The 27,500-nt window shown below is 38.2% G+C and overlaps 1 protein-coding gene across 1 annotated transcript in view; it reads left to right on the top strand.

Moving 5' to 3' along the window:
* LOC115223118 (phosphatidylinositide phosphatase SAC2-like) overlaps positions 1-27,500 on the top strand; it is a 612,947-nt gene that overhangs the window by 577,114 nt on the left and 8,333 nt on the right. The window contains 3 exon segments of the mRNA XM_036512108.1: positions 3,019-3,022; positions 8,945-9,100; positions 25,686-25,776. Coding sequence (XP_036368001.1) covers positions 3,019-3,022; positions 8,945-9,100; positions 25,686-25,776 — 251 coding nt within the window.

Here is a 27,500-nt window from a genome sequence, read left to right as displayed (position 1 = left end):
AGGTGCAAAAAAAAAAAAGAATTAACATCACCAGGTCACTGTGACACAGGTGTGTGTATGCATGGATGCATGTGCACATATATACATGAAAATATTCTCATTCCCTAAAGTATATACACATATGCATATATACATGCATATGCACATCTATGCATATATATATATATATATACCCATATATGTACTTATATGTATATGAACATATGTATATTCTGTCGAAGAGCGTAGGCTCGAAACGTAAAGGACTTGTTCTATTTCTGTTCCTGAGCGCCATATTGATACATTTGTTTGTTTGTACTCCACCTGCCTTCGTCTTTTGTTTATTTTCGTAAACCTTCCCATTATATATATATATATATATAACATTATTGGTGAATTGAAGAAATGGAGCTGAACGCAGATTGAACAGAAATCGTTTTATTTCATTCTACACGTGTTTCGAAAGGCACAAATTACCAAAATCCGATTGAATAATGGGACCATATTGTGTCTTTCTCTTCAGGAAGAAAAAAGGAAATCCGTTGGAAAAACAAAAACAGAACAGAGGCAGAGCAAAATTCTTTAAATAGTCAGAACTTTATTCTCGGTCACAAAGAACGTCTATACACCCTCACCCACATGTTTGACCGATGCCTGACCTGTTGAATTCTTCAGCCACCGGTTCTCAACATACACTGATAAACAGTTTCGCCATGGGCTCTTAGGAGCACAGTTCGATTTGTTTTTTGCTCTGCCTCTGTTCTGTTTTTGTTTTTCCAACGGATTTCCTTTTTCTTCCTGAAGAGAAAGACACAATATGGTCCCATTATTCAATCGGATTTTGGTAATTTGTGCCTTTCGAAACACGTGTAGAATGAAATAAAACGATTTCTGTTCAATCTGCGTTCAGCTCCATTTCTTCAATTCACCAATAATGTTTTAATTTCAATTATCCGCACCAACGCACGGTTGCTACGCCAGATGGTTGTACCTCCAACCGTGCTGTTCACTGCTGTGATTTTTGCTACTAAGGTATCGGTTAAACTTTTGATTAATCTACTACAAGATTATTCATCTTTCTATTTCAAATTATATATATATATATATATATATATATGCATGTATATATAGATATGTACACATACATACACGCACACATATATTGATGCTGAGGCCCCCTTCAGTCATGAATGACCATGGGATTGCACCTAGGAAGTTACCTTTCCAGGCACAAGTCCAGGCAAGTTTGTTTATGGAAGACCAGCAATCGCCCATGCATACCAGCCTCCCCTCTCCATGCTACCAGTGTTATCCAAGGGAAAGGCAAAGGGGTTGATACAGCTTGGCACCTGTGATGTCGCAACTCATTTCTACAGCTGAGTGAACTGGAGCAATGTGAAATAAAGTGTTTTGCTCAAGAGTACAACACGCAGCCCTGTCCAGGATTTGTACTCACAACCTCGCGATCGTAAGCTCGACGCTGTAACTACTGAGCCATGCACCTTCACATATATGGATATATACACATATATGGATATATGTGTGTATATATATATATTTGTACCAGAGCTGGTGGCGAACTGGCAGAATCGTTAGCACGCCGGGCAACATGCTTAGCAGTATTTCATCTGCCGCTATGTTCTGAGTTCAAATTCCGCCAAGGTCGACTTTGCCTTTCATCCTTTCAGGGTCGATAAATAAATTACCAGTTTTGCACTGGGGGTCGATGTAATCGACTCAATCCCTTTGTCTGTCCTTGTTTGTCCTCTCTATGTTTAGCCCCTTGTGGGCAGTAAAGAAATGTATATCACTTTGTAGCAGTATAGTAATACACTAACTTTTCTTTTACTATTGCTGATAACTCCACAAGACACCAACTAAAAGTATAGACTCAACTCTTTGACTCTCGACCCTCAATTGATGACCAGCTACTGGTTTATTTATAATGGCTGGTTCCTACTACTTTTTACCTGTAGGGGTATACAGTTTTGCTGTACAACAAAAGAAAAAGGAGCAATGGAGAGAATGTTTGTGAATTGAGTGAGCTTTGAGAGAACAACAGGGCATGGTTTGGAGATAAGTTGTTTTTGGGGAAGAAACGATTATGTTAAAGGGCACCTGAATATGGTTACAAGTATAAGACATGCTGAGGTGACGCGAATGTAATAGAAGGGGTTAGGAGATTGGGATCGGGTGGGGGGGGATAGCAGGTTTATGTGTATAGAGTGCTTCAGAGTGCTTAGGTGGAAAGTCAGCTGTGATGAAAGAGTGATTTGAAAAAGAACTGAATAAGTAGAAAATGAAAGAAAAGCGAAAGAAAGATGTGAGAAAATTCCAGAAGGAATATTGACATACATGTTGATGATGATGATGTAGATGTAGATGATGTTGATGATGATGATGTTGATGATGTTGATGATGATGATGATGATGATGATGATGATGTTGATGATGATGATGATGATGATGATGATGTGGAATGTAATACAATATAGAAATCAATTGCATTTCTTCAAAATCACATGCATACCTGTGTATACATTCACTCGCATATATATATACATACACAGTCATCCAGGCACACATACACACACACGTGTGTGTGTGTGTGTGTGTGTGTGGTCTAGTGATCAAGAAGGCGGCGGGATGGCAGAAACGTTAGCGCACTGGGTGAAATGCTTTGCGGTATTTCGTCTGCCGCTACGTTCTGAGTTCAAATTCCGCCGAGGTCGACTTTACCTTTCGTCCTTTGGGGTCGACTAAATAAATACCAGTTATGCACTGGGGTCGATATAATCGACTTCTTCCGTTTGTCTTTTCTGTGTTTAGCCCCTTGTGGGTAGTAAAGAAATAGGTATTTCGTCTGCCACTATGTTCTGAGTTCAAATTCCGCCGAGGTCGACTTTGCCTTTCATCCTTTGGGGTCGATTAAATAAGTACCAGTTACGCACTGGGGTCGATATAATCGACTCACTCCGTTTGTCTGTCCTTGTTTGTCCTTTCTGTGTTTAGCCCACTGTGGGTAGTAAAGAAATAGAAATAGGTATTTCGTCTACCACTACGTTCTGAGTTCAAATTCTGCCGAGGTCAACTTTGCCTTTCATCCTTTGGGTGTCAATTAAATAAGTACCAGTTACACACTGGGGTCGATATAATCAACTTACTCCGTTTGTCTGTCCTTGTTTGTCCTTTCTGTGTTTAGCCCCTTTTGGGTAGTAAAGAAATAGAAATAGGTATTTCGTCTGCCACTACGTTCTGAGTTCAAATTCCGCCGAGGTCGACTTTGCCTTTCATCTTTTGAGGGGGGTCGATTAAATAAGTACCAGTTACGCACTGGTGTCGATATAATCGACTCACTCCGTTTGTCTGTCCTTGTTTGTCCTTTCTGTGTTTAGCCCCTTGTGGGTAGTAAAGAAATTGGTCTAGTGGTCAGGGTGTTGTACTCACAATGGCTAGATTGTGGTGTTTGGTTCCCAGACTGAGTGACACATTGTGTTCTTGAGCAAAACACTTCCTTCCACATTGCTCCTCTCCACTCAGCTTTAAATGGACAACTCTTTCACAGACTAACCTTCCAATCAGATGGGGGGGGGGACGGCGGATGTCAGCCTGTTTGCCAGTAGGTGGCATCAGTCAGAAGATAAAACGATGCAGAGCACATTGTGACCAGCGATGTAGCAACATCCAATAATGTTGATTCTGTTTTTGATTACTTGATTGCATGATATATATATATATATATATATAATGTGGTCGATGCTGGTCCATCTGACTGGCTCTTAAGCTGGTGGAAAAACACACTCTCAGAGTAGTTGGCATTAGGAAGGGCATCCAGCTGTAGAAACATTGCCAGATCAGATTGGAGCCTGGTGCAGCCTCCTGGCTTGCCAGTCCTCAGTCAAACCATCCGACCCATTCCTGCATGGAAAGCAGACATTAAACAATGATGATAATACATATATATATGTATATATATATACACACACACACAGAGACATACACCTACTTTTTACATGTGACGGATAAACACACTAACACCAGTTGTCAAGCCGTGGTGGAGTGACAAACACCAACACAAAGACACACACACACATATATGATGAGCTTCTTTCAGTTTCTGTCTATGAAACCCACTCACAAAGATTTGGTTGACCCAAGGCTATAGTGGAAGACAGTGGGACTGAACCCAAAACCATATGGTTGGGAAAGAAGCTTCTTACCATACAGCCATGCCTGCACCTTGCATATACAAATCGTTGTGGTACTCCACCAGTTGCTATGGCGAGTGTTCGAGTTTATCTGATCAATGGAACAGCCAGCTCGTGAAATTAACGTGCAAGTGGCTGAGCACTCCACAAACACGTGTACCCTTAACGTAGTTCTCGGGGAGGATTCAGCGTGACATAGTCTGACAAGGCTGGCCCTTTGAAATACAGGTACAATAGAAACAGGAAGAAAGAGTGAGATAATGTTGTGGTGAAAGAGTAAAGCACAGAAGGGTTCACCACCATCGCCTGCCGGAGCCTCGTTGAACTTTTGGTGTTTTTGCTCAATAAACAACACCTGGTCTGGAAATCGAAACTACGATCCTACGACCACTGCCCTAACCACTGGGCTATTGCACCTCCACCATGCTAACAATAAAGTAATGTGCACTTATTATAATACACACAAACATACACATTGTTGAAATTTTATATGAGAGAAATTGTAGAACTTGAGTAATATGAAATATCCAGAAGAGTTCATATGTCTTTTCATATATAATTAACACAGTAAAATGAACCCTACGTGCACATAAATGTATATATTTACAGAAATATATGCACATACAATATTACACGAATGGGAAAATTAATTATGCGCACATTATTTGTATTGATTTTGCTTTAGTCATTACACAATGATTTGACCATCAAATATCAGTTACGTTATCATTATGTCCAGTATGATCACTCTGCTCTCTTTTTTAATGGCTTTACAGAAGAGTAGTATCTATCTATTGTGGCACTCTGTCGGTTACGACGACGAAGGTTCCAGTTGGTCCTATAAATGGAACAGCCTGCTCATGAAAAATTAATGTGTATGTGGCTGAGCACTCCACAGACACGTGTGCCCTTAACGTAGTTCTCCTGGAGAATCAGCGTGACACAGAGTGTGACAAGGTTGGCCCCTTTGAAATACAGGTACAACAGAAACAGGAAGAAAGATTGAGAGAAAGTTGTGGTGAAAGAGTACACAGGGTTCGCCACCAATCCCTGCCGGAGCCTTGTGGAGCTTTGGGTGTTTTCGCTCAATAAACACTCACAATGCCTGGTCTGGGAATCGAAACCGTGATCCTATGACCACGAGTCTGCTGCCCTAACCACTGGGCCATTGCGCCTCCACAAAGAAAGGTAGTATTTATTATTTATTGATATGTTTTCTGTGCCTGGAGGTGTTTCACGGTGTGGAATCCATCAGAAGCTTTCAGCAGTAAATAGAAACATTGTTTTGTTGCTGGGAATTGTCTACAAATAGACTGAAAGACTGAAATATTCGAAAGTGGTTGCAGAAGTGTCTCACTTCAAGAAGGAATCGGACAAGAAGTCATGTACTGCGTTAATAACAGCAGCAGATGAGTTTGTGACATGATCCTGTGACTATTGATGAACTGGCAAAATGATATGCAAATTAGATGCGATTCTCTCTATGAAATCAATCACAACAGACTCGATAGACCTTAAGCAACTCATAGACATACGGAAAATTGTTCCGAAATCTGCCAACCACTTATGGACTGCTATGGTAACAATGATGACTCCCTGGAAAAAAATTATTATTGATGACGAAGCGGTTACACCTCTGCAATCTGGATTACAGAAAAGTCATGTCCACAATCTCAATGGAAGAAAAAAAAAGCATCAGAAGAGAATGAACAGAAATAAAAATGATAATGTTCCAGCATTGGCAAAAAAGGAAAGAAACGTATTTCAGGAGATAACATTATCAGGAGATAATGAGCAACAAACACTGCTCATTATAGTCAGACAGTGCATGACAAGCTAAGGCCTTTAAGTTGAAACAAAAGTTTAAGACTTCTTTCCAAAAGCATTCTGTTGTTACAGACAATGCCCACAAATTGTTGATGTTCAGAGTGTTAGAATCTTCCAGAAACTGAAATTCCAAATTCTGGAGTGTCTGCCTTTAATAGTCCTGACCCTGTTTGTTCAAACTATCACCAGTTTTCTCCATTGAAAGATACCTGAAGAGGCTGAAGATTTATTTCAAGAAATGAAAGACGTGGTACATGTATGGCTTACATCTCAACCCAACATGTTTTTTGAGAGAGTAAAGAAGCTTATGCAGACATGGGACTGTGTTGAAAAGCGAAAGGACTGTGCTGGAAATGATGCACTCTATGGTTGTAAATGAATTTTTAAATATAAATGATAAAGCAAATTTTTTTTTTTGACCATATATCAAAATTTTCTGGATATGTTTTTATGAAGAAATTCCTTCATAAACTTATGAATTTGAATGAGTGTAAGATAGAGCAAATAACGAAAAAAATTTTTTAAATTCTAAATTAACAGCTTGGCCAGAGTTACAGAAATTCATATTTACAGGGTGATGGTTTTATATATATATATATGTGGAGGCGCAATGGCCCAGTGGTTAGGGCAACGGACTCGTGGTCGTAGGATCGCAGTTTCGATTCCCAGACCGGGCGTTGTGAGAGTTTATTGAGCAAAAACACTTAAAAGCTCCACGAAGCTCCAGTAGGGGGTGGTGATCCCTGCTATACTCTTTCACCACTCTTTCTCCCACTCTTTCTTCTGTTGGCCTGCTCGCTTAGCCAGCGGGGTGGCGTCATTTGAAGGCTAAAACAATGCAAAGAGCATTGTGACCAGCGATGTGTAGCAACATCTGATAGCCTGGTCGGTCACGGTGATCACGGTGATATATACGTATATACAAGTGTACATATATTCAAAATGTAAAGGTTATAAATATTCAGATTTTCACAAATCCACAGCAAAAAACACAAGAGATACCAAAGTGAGACAATACTAGTGTAGTAAGTACCAAATTACAATATCTCAGATACAAAATGCAATAAATGAAAACCAACACACAAGAAGTAATATACAAATGGAAGTTCAAAAATGCTAAATAATCAAAATTTAATGATTTTTAAAATAGTACAGTGTTATAATTTCATAGTCACATAATTTTATGTTACAAATTTGATAATCATATAATTTTGTTAATTTTAAAATGCTGCAAATTTGTAAAAAATTTTTTAATTTCATAATGTTACAACTTTGTTATTGTAGTCTGTATGTCTCAAAATAATTTTCATTTGGTATTCTATACTTTTGCAATTTTCATGATGAGAATGATAAACAGGAGATAGAATGTGCAATTTAAAGAAGGAAAAAAAACTCAACGATGTATAATCTAAGTAGAGTATATATATTGCATATATGTGCACTCTTTCCTGTTATGTCTCATGAAAATGTAAGATTTATATTAAAATATAATTTATTATATGCATTCATTTCTCTATCCTATGTGCATTGCGTATCTTACATTCATCCAAGTAACCTCTTCGCTGTTATAAATGCACACACACACACACTCAGACAGACAGATATTGTATCTACTTAAAGGAAACACACAAATACTTATATTTATATGGACACGGTGTATTGTCTACACAGATATAAAATGTGGAGGCGCAATGGCCCAGTGGTTAGGGCAGCGGACTCACGCGTAGGATCGCGGTTTCAATTCCCAGACCGGGCGTTGTGAGTGTTTATTGAGCGAAAACACCTAAAGCTCCACGAGGCTCCGGCAGGGATGGTGGTGATCCCTGCTGTACTCTTTCACCACAACTTTCTTACTTCCTGTTTCTGTTGTACCTGTATTTCAAATGACCGGCCTTGTCACTCTCTGTGTCACGCTGAATATCCCAGAGAACTACGTTAAAGGTACATGTGTCTGTGGAGTACTCAGCCACCTACACGTTAATTTCATGAGCAGGCTGTTCCGTTGATCGGTTCAACCAGAACCCTCGTCGTCATAACCGACAGAGTGCTTCCAAAAATAAAATGCCCGATGAGGACATCTGTACATAGAAGAGTGTTATTCTCTTTTATTGACAAAGCATAAGATTAAAATATATACAGTATAAAAGAAACCCTGATCATCATTAGATATTCAAATAAACTAATTAATTAAGAGGTCAGGATCCAAAGCAAAACAGTCACAAATACTTTGTAACAATGTCATCAGAAACTACAACTATTAAACATACATAAACTATATGTAGGTGTAGAAGTGGCTGTGTGGTAAGTAGCTTGCTAACCAACCACATGGTTCCGGGTTCAGTCCCACTGCGTGGCATCTTGGGCAAGTGTCTTCTGCTATAGCCCCGGGCCGACCAATGCCTTGTGAGTGGATTTGGTAGACAGAAACTGAAAGAAGCCTGTCGTATATATATATATGTGTGTGTGTGTGTGTGTTTGTGTGTCTGTGTTTGTCCCCCTAGCATTGCTTGACAACCGATGCTGGTGTGTTTATGTCCCATAACTATGCGGTTCAGCAAAAGAGACCGATAGAATAAGTACTGGGCTTACAAAGAATAAGTCCCGGGGTCGATTTGCTCGACTAAAGGTGGTGCTCCAGCATGGCCGCAGTCAAATGACTGAAACAAGTAAGAGAGAGTAAAAGAGTATATGTAGGCGTAGGAGTGGCTGTGTGGTAAGTAGCTTGCTTCCCAGCCACATGGTTCCGGGTTCAGTCCCACTGTGTGGCACCTTGGGACTACAGCACAAAAAACACTCCTACCTCGCCTATGATGCTGCACAATGAGATTGAACTTGCAATCAAGTTTAACCGTTTAACAACACAACCCCCCCCCCCACCGATATTTTTCCTGTTTTTTTCTGATTTGTTTTGTTTCAATCTATTTTTGCAGGGTTGGAACCATTGCTGTTTAAATCAAAGCACGTATGTATGCGAATACATTACAATGGTCTCACTGAAGAAGGTTTCTTTCACACCTTTCGTGTACCAAGCACCCGGCTCTTCAATAATGTTGTGGTTTCAGTGAAGAATGAAGACGACGCCAAAGGTAAACGAACAGGAAAGTGTGTGTGCATGTGTGTATGTGCGTGTGTGTGTGTGTGTGTGTGTGTGTGTGTGTGTGAATGTACACACCTCTCTTTCTCTCTCTCTCCCCATATCCTCTGATTTTTGCTTTCACTTTCACACAAACATAGCTTCAAGCCAACCAAAGCCTTGTGAATGGATTTGGTAGATGGAAACTGAAAGAAGCCTGTTGTATATATGTACATATATATGTGTGTGTTTGTTTCTGTGTCTCTGTTTGTCCCCCCACCATCGCTTGACAACCGATGCTGGTGTGTTTACGTCCCCGTAGCTTAGCGGTTCGGCATAAGAGACCGATAGAATAAGTACTAGGCTTACAAAGGATAAGTCCTGGGGTCGATTTGCTCGGTCTAAAGGCGGTGCTCCAGCATGGCCGCAGTCAAATGAATGAAACAAGTAAAAGTGAGAAAAAGAGAGTGAACATACACACACACATGGGACAGGCATATACACACACACACACACACATACACACACACATTTCCAAAACTTTATGGGAGTTTCATATACCAACTCTACACTGCTACTGGTTCTTTGTTAAAAACCAAATTCCTCCTCAAATAAAAACAACAAAAAAAATCAACAAAAATTAAAAAAGAAAGCAAAAGGAGATGTAAATAGACCTAGAAGCACTTGGGGACACACAGACACACACACACGTTTAAAAATACAAAAGACTTTCTCATTGATTTTGACAAATCGTTGTACTTTTACAGTTCATGTGCACACACACACACATGCGTACACACACAGATTATATATAACACACAAACACTCATGTATGTACAGCAGTGTTCCAGTTGCTTGGTCAATGGAACTGGTGGCTAATTGAATTACTATGATGGAAGAGTCCACATATACTTGTGCTCTTAACATAATTCTGAAGCGGAATCAATGCAACAAGGCATGCAACAAGTCCTGCTCCTTGAGTCACTGTTATAGTTTATTTGACAGGCTTTCAAGTAGTTGCTGTTAATCTAATTGTACTGACACATGTCTAACGAGTCCTAGAATTAGGGGAAAGATTCCCGGACCAGAAGCAGCATGATGGGATATAAGAAACAGGTGACTGCAAAGTAAAAACTCTTAACTTTAAAAACTTGCTATTGTCTTAATTATACACTCCTACAGTCTGGGAACCAAACACCACAATCTAGCCATTGTGAGTACAACACCCTGACCACTAGACCAATTTCTTTACTATCCACAAGGGGCTAAACACAGAGGGGACAAACAAGGACAGACATAGGTATTAAGTCGATTGCATCGACCCCAGTGCGTAACTGGTACTTAATTTATCAACCCTGAAAGGATGAAAGGCAAAGTCGACCTCGGCGGAATTTGAACTCAGAACGTAACGCAAACGAAATACCGCTAAGCATTTCGCCCGGCGTGCTAACATTTCTGCCAGCTCGCCGCCTTAACAAGCTAATCAACAAGCAACCACCTGCACACTGACTCGCATACAGGTACCCAGAGACATTGAAAGGCAAATGCCATCTTATCAATAAAGTCATACACACCAAAATTCCTCAAGAGGCCAACATCTTCACCAACACACATACATGCATCTGGGCACATCAATAAGCAAACCCCTACACACCCACCCACAGGAAACACCCACACACCCAAAGACGGCTGATAACAAAACTATCAATATTTCTACCCAGTCATGCTTTAAAGTTATAATAAAACTTCTCCATTGTTCATTCATTAAAACCTTTTATACTAATCTCGAAGCATTGCTTCAGTAATGACATCTAACGAGAGGAAACAGATCTGTAATTGGCTCGTTTAGTAAATTGTTATACTGTGATTGGAATCAAAGAGAATTTACTCAGAAAGCTAAAATTGATATGTATCAAGCTGTAGCCTTATCTACATTTATGGATCTGAAATCGCTTCTTAATATGCCCCATGGGGAACAATACTTTCCATAGATGTTGCTTGCATTAACATCTGTGGATATATGTGGACGGACAAAGCTGTCTTGTAGATGGTCAGCAATTTTGAAGGGAGGGAGACAAGTTAATTACATCAGCACCAGTACTTGGCAAGTGCTTTCTTCACCAACGCTAAAAAGGTGAAAGGCAAAGTTGACCTCTGCATACTTTGAACTATACGCACAAGGCCCTGAAGTTTTGTGGGAGAAGACTAGTTGATTTCATTGGCCCCAGTATTTAACTGGTACTTTTTTCATCAACCATGAAAGGTAAAATTGACCTCAGTGGGATTTGATCTCAGAACGTAGATCCTCCGTGATGGTGTTCCTCACACTAGGGGCTGAGTGCAGTGTCTGAGAGGGTTCTTTGTCAGGTAGTCCCCACACTTCACTGCAGGGAAATGCCTGTCAATGTTTCACTGCCTTTCTGACATGAGACCAAAATACTGAAAGTAAATCTGATCACCATGCTTCTAACTGATTACTTCTAGAACATTCAGTAATTACTTTCCATGAGAGAGAGAGAGAGAGAGAGAGAGTTTGTGTGTGTATGTGTGTGTGTGTGTGTTGCTGTAATGGGAAAAATGTTACACATTGGGTCAAGTGGAATAACAATGTATGAAGTTGAACAGAGTTTCTGGACCCCAACCTTCAGACAGCTTTGAAGTCAATGAAGCCTGTTAATAAATGTATTCGTCAGATCAGGTGATCCTGAAAATAATATTAGCAACAGAATAGTGAAAATGCGTGAAAAAGGGGGAAAAAAAAATGGTCGAGAGGTAAGAGGTGGGGGTAGATTAAAAGAAGGAAACAATAGACAGAAGAAAGCAAAAAAGAACAGAAAAGAAAGGCTAAGGAAAGCAAGAAAAAGTAGTAGTAGTAGTAGTAGTAGTAGTAGTAGTAAAAAAAAGGAATGATTCTCAAAGAATTCAACCAGCTTTGATTAAGTGACATTTATGGGTAGAAAAAGAATTTTATGTGGATGGCTACATACAACCTACTTATCTTGAGGATTGGCACTTAATTTGGTTTATTGGAGAAATGTAGAATATGTCCTAGAAATATGGGGAGGGGTCCGGATTCGGTGTTTTTCTTCTTTGAGTGGTGCCAAATCTAACATATTTCAACCTGTCATTCGTTTTGATTAACAGATTCCTAATATAGTTTTGTGAAATGAGGGATGGTTCAGGGTTTTACCAATTTGAAGTTGATTGTTTTATTTCTTGAAGTTAATAGTGCATACATGTACATGTAGGCGGTGGGTGGGGGTGGGTGGGGTGTCAAAGTGTTTATGTTACACCTGCTACATGTTATCATGTTTGCACACACACACACACACACACAGAGGTTTCACTAACAGATTTGCACAAACATATTTACATGCAGCTCACATATCCACATATACAGGTGCATAAGATGTTTGAGGACAGATTTATGTTTATTAAAAAGAAGATATGTATTAACAGAATAACTTTATCCAAAAATGCCATGAGGATAAAGATAAACCTTCTTTTCTCTCTCTCTTTTCTCTCTTTACTTGTTTCAGTCATTTGACTGCGGCCATGCTGGAGCACCGCCTTTAGTCGAGCAAATCGACCCCGGGACTTATTCTTTGTAAGCCCAGTACTTATTCTATCGGTCTCTTTTGCCGAACCGCTAAGTGACGGGGAAGTAAACACACCAGCATCGGTTGTCAAGCAATGCTAGGGGGACAAACCAGACACACACACACCACACACATATATATATATATATATATATATTATATATATATATATATACGTATATACGACAGGCTTCTTTCAGCTTCCGTCTACCAAATCCACTCACAAGGCATTGGTCAGCCCGGGCTATAGCAGAAGACACTTGCCCAAGATGCCGCAGCGGGACTGAACCCAGAACCATGTGGTTGGTTAGCAAGCTACTTACCACACAGCCACTCCTAATATATATATATATATATATATATATATATATATATATATATATAAACACACACACTTAGGTACCATAACTTTTCACATAATTTTTCATAGAATCATTTTGTGAATATATTGTTTTGTAGAATTTCTTTTTGTCAGCAGTCATGTGATTAATGATTTATGGTTAATATAATTTACTGGACACTCAAGCTGAAAATCAACCAATCAGACAATACAGTACAAAATTTTGTTGGCGTTCCTTTGTCTGTAGAATATTGATTATTGTTGAGTTTGTGTTGTACTAAAAAGAAGAAAATTTAAAGTAATGGTGTTTTGGGTTTGTTTGTTTGTTTTTTCTTTTTTGTTTTTTTTTTTTATATATATATGTTTGTGATAAGAATGTCAACATTGTCAAGTATTGGAGATGTGACAAGAAGTTGAAATGTAAAAGCAGAAATGTTGACTAACGGAAATGAATTACAAATTCAACCAACTGACCACAGTCGTACACCAGGTTCAGCATATATTGAAGCCCGGGGGTGGGGTGGGGGGGGGGTTGAAAGAAGCATCTGGAATGCGGGCAGAGGAAGAGCTGCTAACTTGAAAGAATAAACACCAAATCTCTCTCACCGAAGTTCTGATGCTTTTGATATCGGTAGTTTCTATGAAAGAAAAACTGAGGCTTTGTTGTGGATTGTCCAATGAAGAAGAAATCATTTAATGCCCACTGTTCCATGCCTGTCTCAGACAATATATATCCAGGGTGTCCACAAAGTCTGGGTACATGGGGATTAAGACATACTTCAAGAAATTATTTCTTATATTTAATTGTTTATGTTATGATTTATTTACTCCATGTACCCGACTTTGTAGACACCCTGTGTGTATATAATATATATATATATATATATATATATATATATATATATATAGAAAATAGTAAAAGTGAAAAAACAACAGAAGGCTTGTTTTAAAAGGTTAAAAAATTTATAACATTCTTCTGACATAATCACTCAAATATATATTTTTTAGCCTTTTAAAACAAGCCTTCTGTAGTTTTTTCACTTTTTACTATTTTCTATATATTTACCCACGTGGTTTCACACACCAACTTTCTCATATATATATATATATATATATATATATATATAGGAGGTTATGAGAGATGTAATGGTGTCATTGAGACCCAAAGGTGTCAGGTAATGTTGAATGAGTGCTATAGATGGACTACAGTTAAGTTCCAGATTCAGTGATTATGCAAATAAGGGATTCAACGTTGGTCATATATCAGTGTGTGTATATAAAAATTTAATTTCGTAATGAGATAAAAAACCAAGGCTGTGTAGATTTTAGAATATTTATAGATAGAAGGTCTTACAGCTGTTTCCAGGATATTTGTTATATCACTTCATCGGAGATGGTGTGAGAAGGTGTTTAAGAAATAGCTAATTTAGATAAGATATAAAATAGAGAGTGAGGTGGAGGAAATAAAACAAAATAGATGTGAAATATGTAGGGATATTGCATTTGTAGATTCATTTTTTAGCCAGAATGGTATACATATAATATTCAAATACCTTATCAGTAAAATCCAATTGAATTTAAAATTGGTCATTTCAAGTATGTATGAACTGTGTATAAACTCTATACTTGGAATGACCAATTTTAAATTCTATTGGATTTTACTCATAAGGTATTTGAATATTATATGTGTACCATTCTGCCCAAAAAAATGGATCTACAAATGCAATATCCCTACATATCTCACATCTATTTTCTTTTATTTCCACCACCTCTCTCTCTATTTCATATCTTATCTAAATTAACTATTTCTTAACCATCATCTCAAACCATGTCTGATGAAGGGATATAATAAATATCCTGGAAACAGCTGTAATACCTTCTATCTATAAATGTTCTAAAATCTACACAGCCTTTGTTTTTTATCTCATAAATAAAATTTATATATATATATATATATATATTGCAAAATACCTTAGGAATGAGAACCCAGGTTCGAAATTTCCAAGACACCTGATGAAAGCTGGAGGGTATATCAGCCGAAACGTGTTAACAACAAACAAGATGAGGACAAATATCCGTCAAATGAAAATAATGTAAATAATTCACCATCTCTTCAATATAGAACTGTAATATATATATATATATATATATATATATATATATCTTTAGGAATTTAGAAATGAACTGTAGACATACAGTATATATATTTTCCTTCTCTCAGATTTGTTTTAAATCCTCCCCCACCTTTTCCTTCGTTTTTTTCTTTTCTTTTACTTTTTCCTTCATAAATGCTTCCCTTCACCCTGTAACCTTCCTCATCTTCCCCCTCCCCCACCCCACTAAAAGATATAACCTACCCTCTTCTTGTGTTTGTATTAATAAAACCTCAGATATAGAAAAAAATTCTTCTAGAAAAAAGATATCCATATTGATTCATGAAATTAATTTTGGGGTTAATTAATCTCGGCATATACTCACAAAAAAAAGAAAAAAAACTATTTTACTTGAACATGTAAATAGAAAAGATATATATATTTTTCTACCAACTGATACAAGATAGAATGTTTACTCAATATTTTCCATTACAAGTGTTGAATATCAAGTCTTATTTCAAAAAAAGTTTTGTAGATTAGAAAATTACTATATTTAAATCTCACGAGAGATATTCAGCAACAGTACTTTGGAGTAAAGATTATTTGTTAACATAATATGGCAATCCTGATCTAGGAGGAATGTTGCTGTAATTTAGCCTCAGGAGACATCGTCTCCAGCTGGCTTTACGACATGATCTGTGTCCTTATATTTTTGCACAAGGGAATCCAGCAGCCCAACTCAGCTCAAAACAATATCTGCATATCACAATTTCCAGGTTATTTCCCTTCATCAGCACAGAATAATTGTTTGAAAATATAAGGACACAGATCATCTCATATAGCCAGCTGGAGATGATGTCTCCTAGGGATAAATTACAGTAACATTCATCCTAAACCAGTACTACCGTGTTATGTTGGCAAAAATCTTTACTGCAAGTTTTGTGGAGTCTTAATGAATAAAACTAAAGATTTCAGACCAGAGAATGAAATGGAGTTTTAGAAATAAAATTATGCAAGGTTTTGTCAAATTGATTATAACTTCACCTGAGGCACTGTCACAATGAATAAAGTTTAATTCAAGTGATTCAAAACTATGTTATGGCTTCTCCTCATATTCAGGGTGTAGACAGTATTCATTTGTATGATGACCATCTTAGGACAAAAAATAAAACTCCATTGGTACAGGAGTGACTGTGTGGTAAGTAGCTTGCTTACTAACCACATGGTTCCGGGTTCAGTCCCACTGCATGGCACCTTGGCAAGTGCCTTCTATTATAGCCTCAGGCCAACTAAAGCCTTGTGAGTGGATTTGGTAGACAGAAACTGAAAGAAGCCCATTGTATATATATATGTGTGTATGTGGGATTGCAGTCGGGTAAGTTGGGAGGCCAAATGTCAGGTGCTGTGTGATCGAAAAACTTCTCCAGCAGCCAAGCCTGGATCTTCCAGAAGGTGTGACAGTGTGCAGAGTCTTCTTGCCCCACGTACAACCTCCTTGCAACTACCCAGTCAATCCAGGGTTTCACCACCTTCACTCAGAACATGGATGTAGCCATTGATGTTCAGCCTAGAACCCTCAAGGCATCACCTTCACTGCTGACAACACCAAAGACCATGACCCTCTCTGGAAATTTTGTCTGCATGACTGTGGGCACGTTCATGAGTGAGACAGTGAGCCACTTGCTGCTCTGAGAGTTACTCTTCCGGTCTTGGCAGAAATTCTTCTCAGAAGAACCACAGCACATCTAGTTCCAGTGAGTGTTTCAACTTGTTGATCACCTTCTTGGTGTGCTTGAATAATTTTTCCTGCATTGCTTTGAACAGAAATTGTCCTTTCCCCATCTTCTATGATAAGTGTGGATTATCCTCATGCACCACTAACCTGATGTGCTTGCTGGGATCATTCTTGATAATCTCTGGGATTTCAGTGACAAAATCCAGCATTCTGATGGCAGAAGATCCTTCATCATAGGTTCTCTTTGCTGTTACTTTCTAACTAGAAAGGGTATGGCCTGGTCAGCCTGTAATGACATGCATAAGATCTGGTCATCAAATCTAAGTAGAGACTTCAAACTTGAAATATTCAAAGCCACAGTCGAACCAATTCTACTATATGGCTCAGAAACCTGGACATTATCAAAGAAGATTGAGGGGTGGTTGGATGGAACCTACACTCGCCTCCTTATGAGAGCTCAAAATCTCTCGTGGAAGCGCCATCCAACCAAAATGCAAATATATGGGAAACTACCACCTCTTGTGAAAGGTAGGAGAGTCCAGTTTGCTGGACATTGTTGTAGAGCGGAAAAAGAAGTAATTTCTACTCTTCTCCTCTGGAAGCCATCTGCTTGCGATACCAGAGGGCGCACATTCTCCTACCCTGATGTAATCTCCAGGGATACAGGCATCCAGCAACAGGACCTCCGTAATGCTATGATGGACCGTGAAGTCTGGCGTAACATAGTAAATTCCATTGTCACGACCACGGTCGAACAATGATGATGATGATTGCTGTTATTTTGTTTTCAAATCCTGAATGTTTCAACTCCTTTCTGACATTTTCTATCTTCTTTCTGCTGACATTGAGGATGTTTAAAATCTCCTTGTTTGTTGTTCCAGCAGGGATTTCAAAGAGGACTACATGCCTCTCCTACAAATTCTGGGGTTCCAAATTTTCCATAGTCAATTTATTTGGCATAAAATAAAGCAAAACTGGTTATTGTTTTTAAGAATAAAAGGACTGACAACAAAAGTAAAGAAAAATACACACACACACACACACACACATATACAATGGGCTTCTTTCAGTTTCCATCTACCAAATCCACCCACAAGGCTTTGGTCAGCCTGAGGCTATAGTAGAAGACACTTGCCCAAGGTGCTACTCAGTGGGACTGAACCCAGAACCATGTGGTTGGTAAGCAAGCTACTTACCACACAATCACTCCTGCACTTATATGTATGTATGCAAATATATTATACTCTTTACTCTTTTACTCTTTTACTTGTTTCAGTCATTTGACTGCGGCCATGCTGGAGCACCGCCTTTAGTCGAGCAACTCGACCCCGGGACTTATTCTTTTGTAAGCCCAGTACTTATTCTATCGGTCTCTTTTGCCGAACCGCTAAGTAACAGGGACATAAACACACCAGCATCGGTTGTCAAGCAATGCTAGGGGGACACACACAAATACACACACGCATATATATATATATACATATATACGACAGGCTTCTTTCAGTTTCCGTCTACCAAATCCACTCACAAGGCATTGGTCGGCCCGAGGCTATAGTAGAAGACACTTGCCCAAGGTGCCACGCAGTGGAACTGAACCCAGAACCATGTGGTTGGTAAACAAGCTATGCATATATAATGTCTATATGACAGATAAAATATTTTGTATTTCTATGTGTGTCTGTGTGTGCATATATGCATGCATGCTCTCACACACACGCACATATATCTAAGTTTATCTGTGTGTATGTGTGTGTATCTACATCTATGAAGATCAATGTATGTGTGTGTGTTTGCGATGAAATATCTTTAGTTTCCAATTAAGTGTCTCTACTTTGATTGAAGTTTTCTCTTTGAAGCAGGCTGTAAATTCAAAACTGTATTTAACAAATTAATTTATTAAATATAATGAAACAAATACTTGATAAATTATATATATATATATATATATAAAAAAAAAGCTATTGGTTTCTTCTATTGACTTTTCATGGTCCCCAATTTTTCCTTATTTTTCTAGTTTTATTATTGGAAATATTGTGCTGATTTTAAAGACACTTATTTTATTATTTAAACTACATTATTACAATTTTTATTTACAATATTACTCCCAAATTTAATAAGCCATGTTCGCAAGCCTTGGAAAATCATTATTTGTGTTTTTGAAGCTGAAAGTAATTTACAAAATGGAATCTCTACTTAACTTGTAAATCATTGTAAAGATTAGATTATTTTCATGTCACATTTTCATGGTGCCTTTGTACACTGACTTTTATTCAGCCCAGCAGGATTTTTGCACTATCAGTGAATGTATTATTCAGTGTTTGCTGTCTGTGTCACTGGGGATAAATTTATATCAGCATGTTGTGAATGAGTTATTGCCATTGACAAGGCACAAAGTACCAAACGTATTTGATGCTCTTGTGAATCATTACTGAGTTTATCTTCACCTCATTCCAATATACATTGTGTTTTTAACATACGATACGAAGAAACAATCCTGCAGATAAAAGCCACAGCATGAGGCTTAGTAACTTTTAAGCATTCAGTTTACTCTATCAAATGTAATGCTTATTTATTCACCTTGTTCTGAATTAATCATGCATTATTATTACTTGGTTGCTTCAAAATTCAGATGATGTGATTGTTTATTTTTAGAATAACATTGTAAAGTAGACGTAGGAGGCCAAATCTGACTGATTTGAACATAAAACATTGAATATTTGAATTAGATATGATTCGTTTAAATGCCAAAGGGTTACTGATGTACATATTTTAAGTATGGTACATAGATGACTTTGTTAAAAGGTCAGTTCTTGGTCTCGAGCAATTTAGATAAATGTATTAGTCCAACCCATGCCAGCATGGTAACTGAACACTGAATGATGATGTATTTATGTAGTGAGAGTTATGAGAACGAACTAATGTATCTGACAACCTTTTAGACCACAATTTTTAACATTTAGACTGACCACACCTGGCCGAAATATTCTTTTTATGCTAAAACTGGCCACACCTACCTTACAATGTCATTCTAAAAATATATTTCTTTACTACCCACAATGGGCTAAACACAGAGAGGACAAACAAGGACAGACAAACATATTAAGTCGATTATATCGACCCCAGTGTGTAACTGGTACTTAATTTATCGACCCTGAAAGGATGAAAGGCAAAGTCTACTTCGGTGGAATTTGAACTCAGAACGTAGCGGCAGACGAAATACCTATTTCTTTACTACCCACAAGGGGCTAAACACAGAGAGGACAAACAAGGACAGACAAACAGATTAAGTCGATTATATCGACCCTAGTGTGTAACTGGTACTTAATTTATCGACCCCGAAAGGATGAAAGGCAAAGTCGACCTTGGCAGAATTTGAACTCAGAACGTAACGGCAGACGAAATACCGCAAAGCATTTTGCCCAGAGTGCTAATGTTTCTGCCAGCTCACCGCCTTTTGTCATTCTAAAAATAAGCGATCACATCATTGAAATCTCAAAGCAACGACATAATGCATGATTAATACAAAACGCTAAATGAATAAGAATTGCATTTGACAGAAAAAATCTGAATACTGAAGGGTTAATAGAGGTTCCCTGGTCAATACTTGTAACAAAATCTTTTGAAATTACCAGAAAATAACAATGCTATAACATTTTAACATTTTCAATAATATAAATCAATGATTTGCGTATGAGAGTTTATTTCAGTGTTACTCAATATATTGTTTTCCTATTTATTATCATGTTTAAAGGATTTCTTTAAATTTTCAAGCTTCTCTAGATATTGTAAGTTTTGTCAAATTAAGACAACTTCTGTGGACAGTGATTCTGGCATTTAAATACTTAAATGTAAAAATTTAACTTGTGTAATATTTGGAACTTGATGGCTTGCAAGAGATCTAGATATGGGAATAGATGTAAAATAAAAAGTGACAGAGCAAGTTTACTGTTGGACTAAAAGTAATAGATGGAAGCCGGGCATGGCTGTGTGGTTAGGGAGCTTGCTTCCTAGCTACATGGTTTCGAGTTCAGTCCCACTGCGTGGCACTTTGGGTAGGTGTCTTCCACTATAGCCCCGAGCCGACCGGAGCTTTGTGATTGAATTCGGTGGGTGGAAGTTACTGCCGTATGTGTATGTGTGCGTATAGCTGCTCAGTGCCTCTCCGAAAGAGAGAGAGATATGTGGGAGAGAGAGAGAGAGAGATAAAAGAAAGAAAATGTGAGACAAAGAAAAAGGATAATGGAAAAGAGAGAAAATAATAAAGAAATATAAAAACAAGAGAATGACAAAAATAAAAACAGATAATGAGCAAACAGTAAAAATAAGATGTGGAAGATGGAAGAAGATGCAAGAGTTAGGTTGTGTAGTAGTGAGTCTTCTCAACTTAAGATGCTGTAATTTCATTAGCATCTACAGATTATTCTTTGGCTGAGTTCACTAGTAACTTTGTGAATATCCCAACATTAAGTAGAACGGACATCATTGTTATTTCAGTAACATTCTAGCTGTATTATTAATTCTGTTGCATTAAATCATCAATGATGATGATGTTTACGAGACGGCTACAACTAACTTTTATGTTAGGTTTGTTGAAACACTTGTAGTTGTCTAACTCTGGTCAAGCAAACATATAATCAGACATTCTTTCTATGACCACCCAACACATCCTTTGTTTGTTTTTCTTTTTTTTATGAGCATGATTCAAGGGAGGTTTTGGCTGTTATTTTTAGCAGAAAATTACAAGAATGACTAGAATGGACTGAGAACAGATTTTATTGAAACAAATGACACACTGCTATCATTTTGAAAAACGACTGTACAAAAATACATGGAGTGCTTTATTTTTCTGAATCTATCAACAGTACCACACACCATATATATATATATATATATATATATACATTGTTCAAATTTACAGAAAACAAAAGACAAAGACAGGTGTAGGAACACCAAGCAGGTGTATTAGTTTAATTTGTGGAGATTATATATGATGTAACAGCCACTTTTCCATGCTTGCTTAGGTTAGAGGGAATTTGTTGAGACAAATTTTCAACAGCCAGAAGCCTTCCCTGTTGCTATTCCATATAAGGAAATATTTCCTTATATGGATATATAAGTGGTCAAATAGGTTTTTATAGAAACAAATGACATCACTTGTCTGATGGTACTGCACATTTACAAACATCACATTGTCAGGACAAGGGTACACATACCCCCACTCTACGCATATACAAAAGGCTTCTTTCAGTTTCCATATGCCAAATCCCATTCATAAGGTTTTGATCAGTCCAGGACTGCAGTAGAAGATAGATGCACAAGGTGCTGTACAGGGAATTGAACCTGAGACCTCAATTCTCTACCAAAGTGACACCTGTACCCATATATATGTATCATCATCGGTTAACATCCACCTTCCATGCTGGCATGGGTATATATATAGTGTACACACACACATGCAATATATATGCCATTCCATCATGCTTGTTAATTACCATGTACAAATAAATTATGTATATGTAGCAATGGCCAAATGGCTAGGGGCTGCATTTTGCAACCATGAGATCCTAGGTTCAATCCCACTGCATGGCACCTTAGGTAGATGTCATTTTCTTTAGCCTCAGCTCAACCCATAACTTGCATGTGATATTGGATAGAAGGAAACTGTAGAGAACCCTGGCAGGTGTTAAATTTACCTGTAATTCGAAAGGTACAACCTGAGAATTATGTTAAAGATTTCATGTACCTGTGGTATACACAGCCAGTTACATGTTATTTCAGGAGCAGCACAGATGATTGCATAACTGAATCCCCATTGTTGAATGATAGAGATCACCCACCATGACCATCACCACTGTGATATACACAACATGAGAGAGAAAAGAAAGGGATAAATAAATATGCATGGCACCCACATACTCAAATATACAGACTTTGATCGAAATTGACGAATTATGAGAGGAAACAAAAAATTAAATGTTCCGGGTTCAGTCCCACTGCGTGGCATCTTGGGCAAGTGTCTTCTGCTATATCCTCAGGCCGACCAATGCCTTGTGAGTGGATTTGGTAGACGGAAACTGAAAGAAGCCTGTCGTATATATGTATATATATATATATGTATGTGTCTGTGTTTGTCCCCCTAGCATTGCTTGACAACCGATGCTGGTGTGTTTATGTCCCCGTTACTTAGCGGTTCGGCAAAAAAGACTGATAGAATAAGTACTGGGCTTACAAAGAATAAGTCCCGGGGTTGATTTGCTCGACTAAAGGTGGTGCTCCAGCATGGCCGCAGTCAAATGACTGAAACAAGTAAAAGAGTAAAAGAGTATTAAAATGGTTGAAACTGAAGAAAAATATGTAGAGTTAAAAAGTTTGGAGTTTTTTGTAAAATAAATCAATAAGAATAAGGAAGGGAAAAAATTTGGATTTCGGAAAGTTATTTTGATTGGTTCCGATTAGACACGTCTATGAGACTTTGTAATTTTCCATGAGTTGCCGGAATTAAGTTATAGCAGCATGGTTTATAACAGCGCCAGTAGAATGTCACAAAAACACCAATGATTGATACAATTATAGAAATGATACTAAAAATAGGAGCCAGTGAGAAGGCTTTTAGATGGTTATTCTGCTTCCTAGAAATAACAGCTAATCATCATCATCATCATTATCCTCGTTTCATGTCTGTTTTTCCATGCTAGCATGGGTTGGATGGTTCAGCTGGGGTCTGCGAAGCCAGGAGGATGCACCAGGATCCAGTCTGATCTGGCAGTGTTTCTACAGCTGGATGCCCTTCCTAACGCCAACCACTCCATGAGTGTAGTAGTTGCTTTTACGTGCCACCGGCACAGGTGCCAGAGGAGGCTGGCAAACTGCCACAATCAGTTGGTGCTTTTACGTGCCACCGACACGGATGCTAGTCAGGCGGCGCAGGCATCAGCCATGTTCGGACGTGCTTTTTACGAGTCACCTGGAGCACACACTGCAAGGTATCCAGTCTATGATGTTCTTCCTGCTCCACCGATTTACCACATTGTGGAGGCACATGGCCTAGTGGTTAGGGTGTTGGATTCATGATTGTAGGATTATGGTTTCAATTCCTGGACTGGGCGACACGTTGTGCTTTTGAGCAAAACACTTCACTTAACATTGCTCCAGTCCGCTCAACTGGCAAAAGTGAGTAATTCTGTGAGGGACCGGCATTCTGTCCAGGTGGGGAGTATATACACCATGGAAAAAACCAGGAAACTGGTCCTTATCAATCCTTACAACTCAAGAAGGAAGCTTTACCTTCACTACTTCACCACACTGGATTATTAATTATCTTTTTAAATTGCTGAAAGGATGGAAGGTAAAGATGACCTTAGAGCAGTGCTGGATTAACCATTAAGCAAATAAGCATATGCTTAGGACATGAAGGGAGGTAGGGCACCACAAAAATGGTAAATGGTCTACGGCACAAAAGAAATCACTGTAAACTTGTTGAAATAATATTCAAAGTGGCTGATATGATCGGAAATATAATTTCAAAGTGTTCACAGTGTCATAGAGAGGATCTGATTAAAGACTTTGCAATTAAAAAAAAAAAAGTAGAAAACGTGGCTGTGTGGTAAGTAGCTTGTTTACCAACCACATGGTTCCGGGTTCAGTCCCACTGCGTGGCACCTTGGGTAAGTGTCTTCTACTATAGCCTCGGGCCGACCAAAGCCTTGTGAGTGGATTTGGTAGACAGAAACTGAAAGAAGCCTGTCGTATATATGTATATATATATATATATATGTGTGTGTGTATGTGTTTGTGTGTCTGTGTTTGTCCCCCTAGCATTGCTTGACAACCGATGCTGGTGTGTTTATGTCCCCGTTACTTAGCGGTTCGGCAAAAGAGACCGATAAAATAAGCACTGGGCTTACAAAAGAATAAGTCCCAGGGTCGAATTGCTCGATTAAAGGCGGTGCTTCAGCATGGCCGCAGTAAAATGACTGAAACAAGTAAAAGAGAGATAGTAAGAGTATAAATAAAGTGAAAATATACAGAAATAAATATTATTTTCCATCTTACTGTTAGTTTTGTTCCATTTTGAAAAATTAAAATTTATTTTCTGGTTTATCATTGTTTATATTTTGAATGACGTGTATACGCACACACACACACACACACACACATTTTTTTTCTCTCCTTGTTTCTCTCCTTGTTTTTTTTCTGTGTATCTTTCTGTCAAAGAGCGTAGGCTCGAAACGTAAAAGACTTGTTCTATTTCTATTCCTGAGCGCCATACTAATACATTTGTTTTGTTTGTACTCCACCTGCCTTCATCTTTTGTTTATTTTGTAAACCTTCCTGTTATATATATATAGGGGCACTGAAATTTTTTAAGTGCTTGGGGCCTCTGTGAGTTTTAACCTCACTCTGCCTCAGAAGGATTTGAACTTGGAGCACACAGTGTTAAAACAAATATAAAACATTCTGCGTGACAGTCCAACAGCCCTACCAATTCCTCACCTAAACCGAATGCTCCATTGTTGATAACAATCAAGATCCATTTACAGACACTTCTGCAGACTCCGTATCGATATTTACACTCAGAGATGCCAGTAACATTGCACTTTATGTACTCTTGTTTATTTCCTTAGTTTTGAAATCATAGACTAATTCTGCAATTCTAAGCAATGACCTGATGTCAACAGATTCATATATGTTTCCGATTCCTGCCTTATTTTACCGGTTATTAAATCATGACTAAAATTGACACCTGTCACTGATAATGGCCTTGAAACTTCATACCTTTGGAAATTAATCTGAAATAAACAGAAATCAATTTTGTTTTCAATTCATTTCAGAATCACTAAAAGCAGTCTGCCATTGTTTTTTGGCATCTCAGAATATTGTTCGTCATAATTTCGAGGTGGTTGAGAAGCAGAAACTCGAGCGGTAAGCCAACACTTCTCTATAAACACTTTTGTTTTTTTCTTGTCAAGTGTGAAAATCTGATATTACTTCCTGTTCACCTTTCCACCTTTTTTTTTTTTCTGGTTTTGCCTCTATTTTTTTTTCCCTCCAGGTTTATTTGTCATTGAGATTTTTTTCCTTCCTACATGTCATTTTTCAACTGAAAGTTTAGTATTACAGTACTGTATGCCAGTGAAACAATCAATTCCATTGTGAAACACACCTCAGTTAGCATTACCGGTCTCTGAGCAATTTCTAACTTAAAAGTAAGCCAGGTGTTGCATAAACGTTTTGTGTCCTGGTGGATGTTTTGGTCCACTTCCTAAAATCTTTACATATAAAAGTAAGGTTGTGTGCTGTCTGTCTCCTACGATTTAGATTCCTAACTACTTCTACATTTTGCAGTGCAGTTTAACCAAAACCGGATATCTTATAGTCATGATTCATATCGAGCCCTTCTGGGTATTAGCGCACGTCTACGATGAGTCTACGATTAAAAAAAAAATTTACCATCAATTTTTCCCATTTTTAATGCATTTTTGGCATATATAAGGGAATAATTCTCTAAAAATTTATTATTAAATCTCAGAACGTAAAAAGCGACAGTAACACCCCCCCCCTTTGTGGTTAGCCATATTGAGATGGTTATTATACTTTACATCTCTAAAAATGCTTATATAGTTATTTCCCTTACAAACCCGAGCAACGCTGGGCGATACTGCTAGTTTCTGATGAAACCCAATGAAACAAGAGTATTTTAAAATGGTTACAGAGGCGCAGGAGTGGCTGTGTGGTAAATAGCTTGCTAACCAACCACATGGTTCCGGGTTCAGTCCCACTGCGTGGCATCTTGGGCAAGTGTCTTCTGCTATAGCCCCGGGCCGACCAAAGCCTTGTGAGTGGATTTGGTAGACGGAAACTGAAAGAAGCCTGTCGTATATATGTATATATATATATATATATATAAGTGTGTGTGTATATGTTTGTGTGTCTGTGTTTGTCCCCCTAGCATTGCTTGACAACCGATGCTGGTATGTTTATGTCCCCGTCACTTAGCGGTTCGAAGAGACCGATAGAATAAGTACTGGGCTTACAAAGAATAAGTCCCGGGGTCGATTTGCTCGACTAAAGGCGGTGCTCCAGCATGGCCGCAGTCAAATGACTGAAACAAGTAAAAGAGTAGAAGAGTAAATGAATTCTTGTATATATTTGGGGTTAATTTGCTTTAAGACTTGTGTTTGTCTTCTCACCACGTCAACCATGATGCGAGACATTAACGATGCTGGCAGAATGAAGTAATTAGTGCAATTTGATGATTAATTTATTACCCTGCTTCAATATTGTGTTATTTTCATCTTTGTTCTCACCAGGCGTGATTGGGTTGTAAGGGGTTTACTTCCCAACCACATGATCCTGGGTTCAGTCCCATGGTGTGACACTTCAGGTCGACCAAAGCTTTGGTGATTGGATTTGAAAGATGGAAACTGAAAGAAGCCTGTCGTTATATTAATACATATATACGTGGGATGTGTATGTGTGTGTGTGTGTGTTTGTGTGTGTGTTTCTGTGTTTGTTCCCCACCACCACTTGATGACTGTTGTTGGTTTGTTTACATCCTGTAACTTAGCAATTCAGCAAGAGAGAGAGAGAGAGAGATAGAGAGCGAAAGAGAGAGAGATAGATAGAGAGAGAGAGATAAAGAGAGA

The sequence above is a fragment of the Octopus sinensis genome, linkage group LG22, assembly GCF_006345805.1.
Source record: "Octopus sinensis linkage group LG22, ASM634580v1, whole genome shotgun sequence".
In the NCBI taxonomy this organism is placed as follows: domain Eukaryota; kingdom Metazoa; phylum Mollusca; class Cephalopoda; order Octopoda; family Octopodidae; genus Octopus; species Octopus sinensis.
The sequence above is the reverse complement of the archived record's forward strand: the minus strand, read 5'-3'. Positions and strand labels throughout refer to the sequence as shown.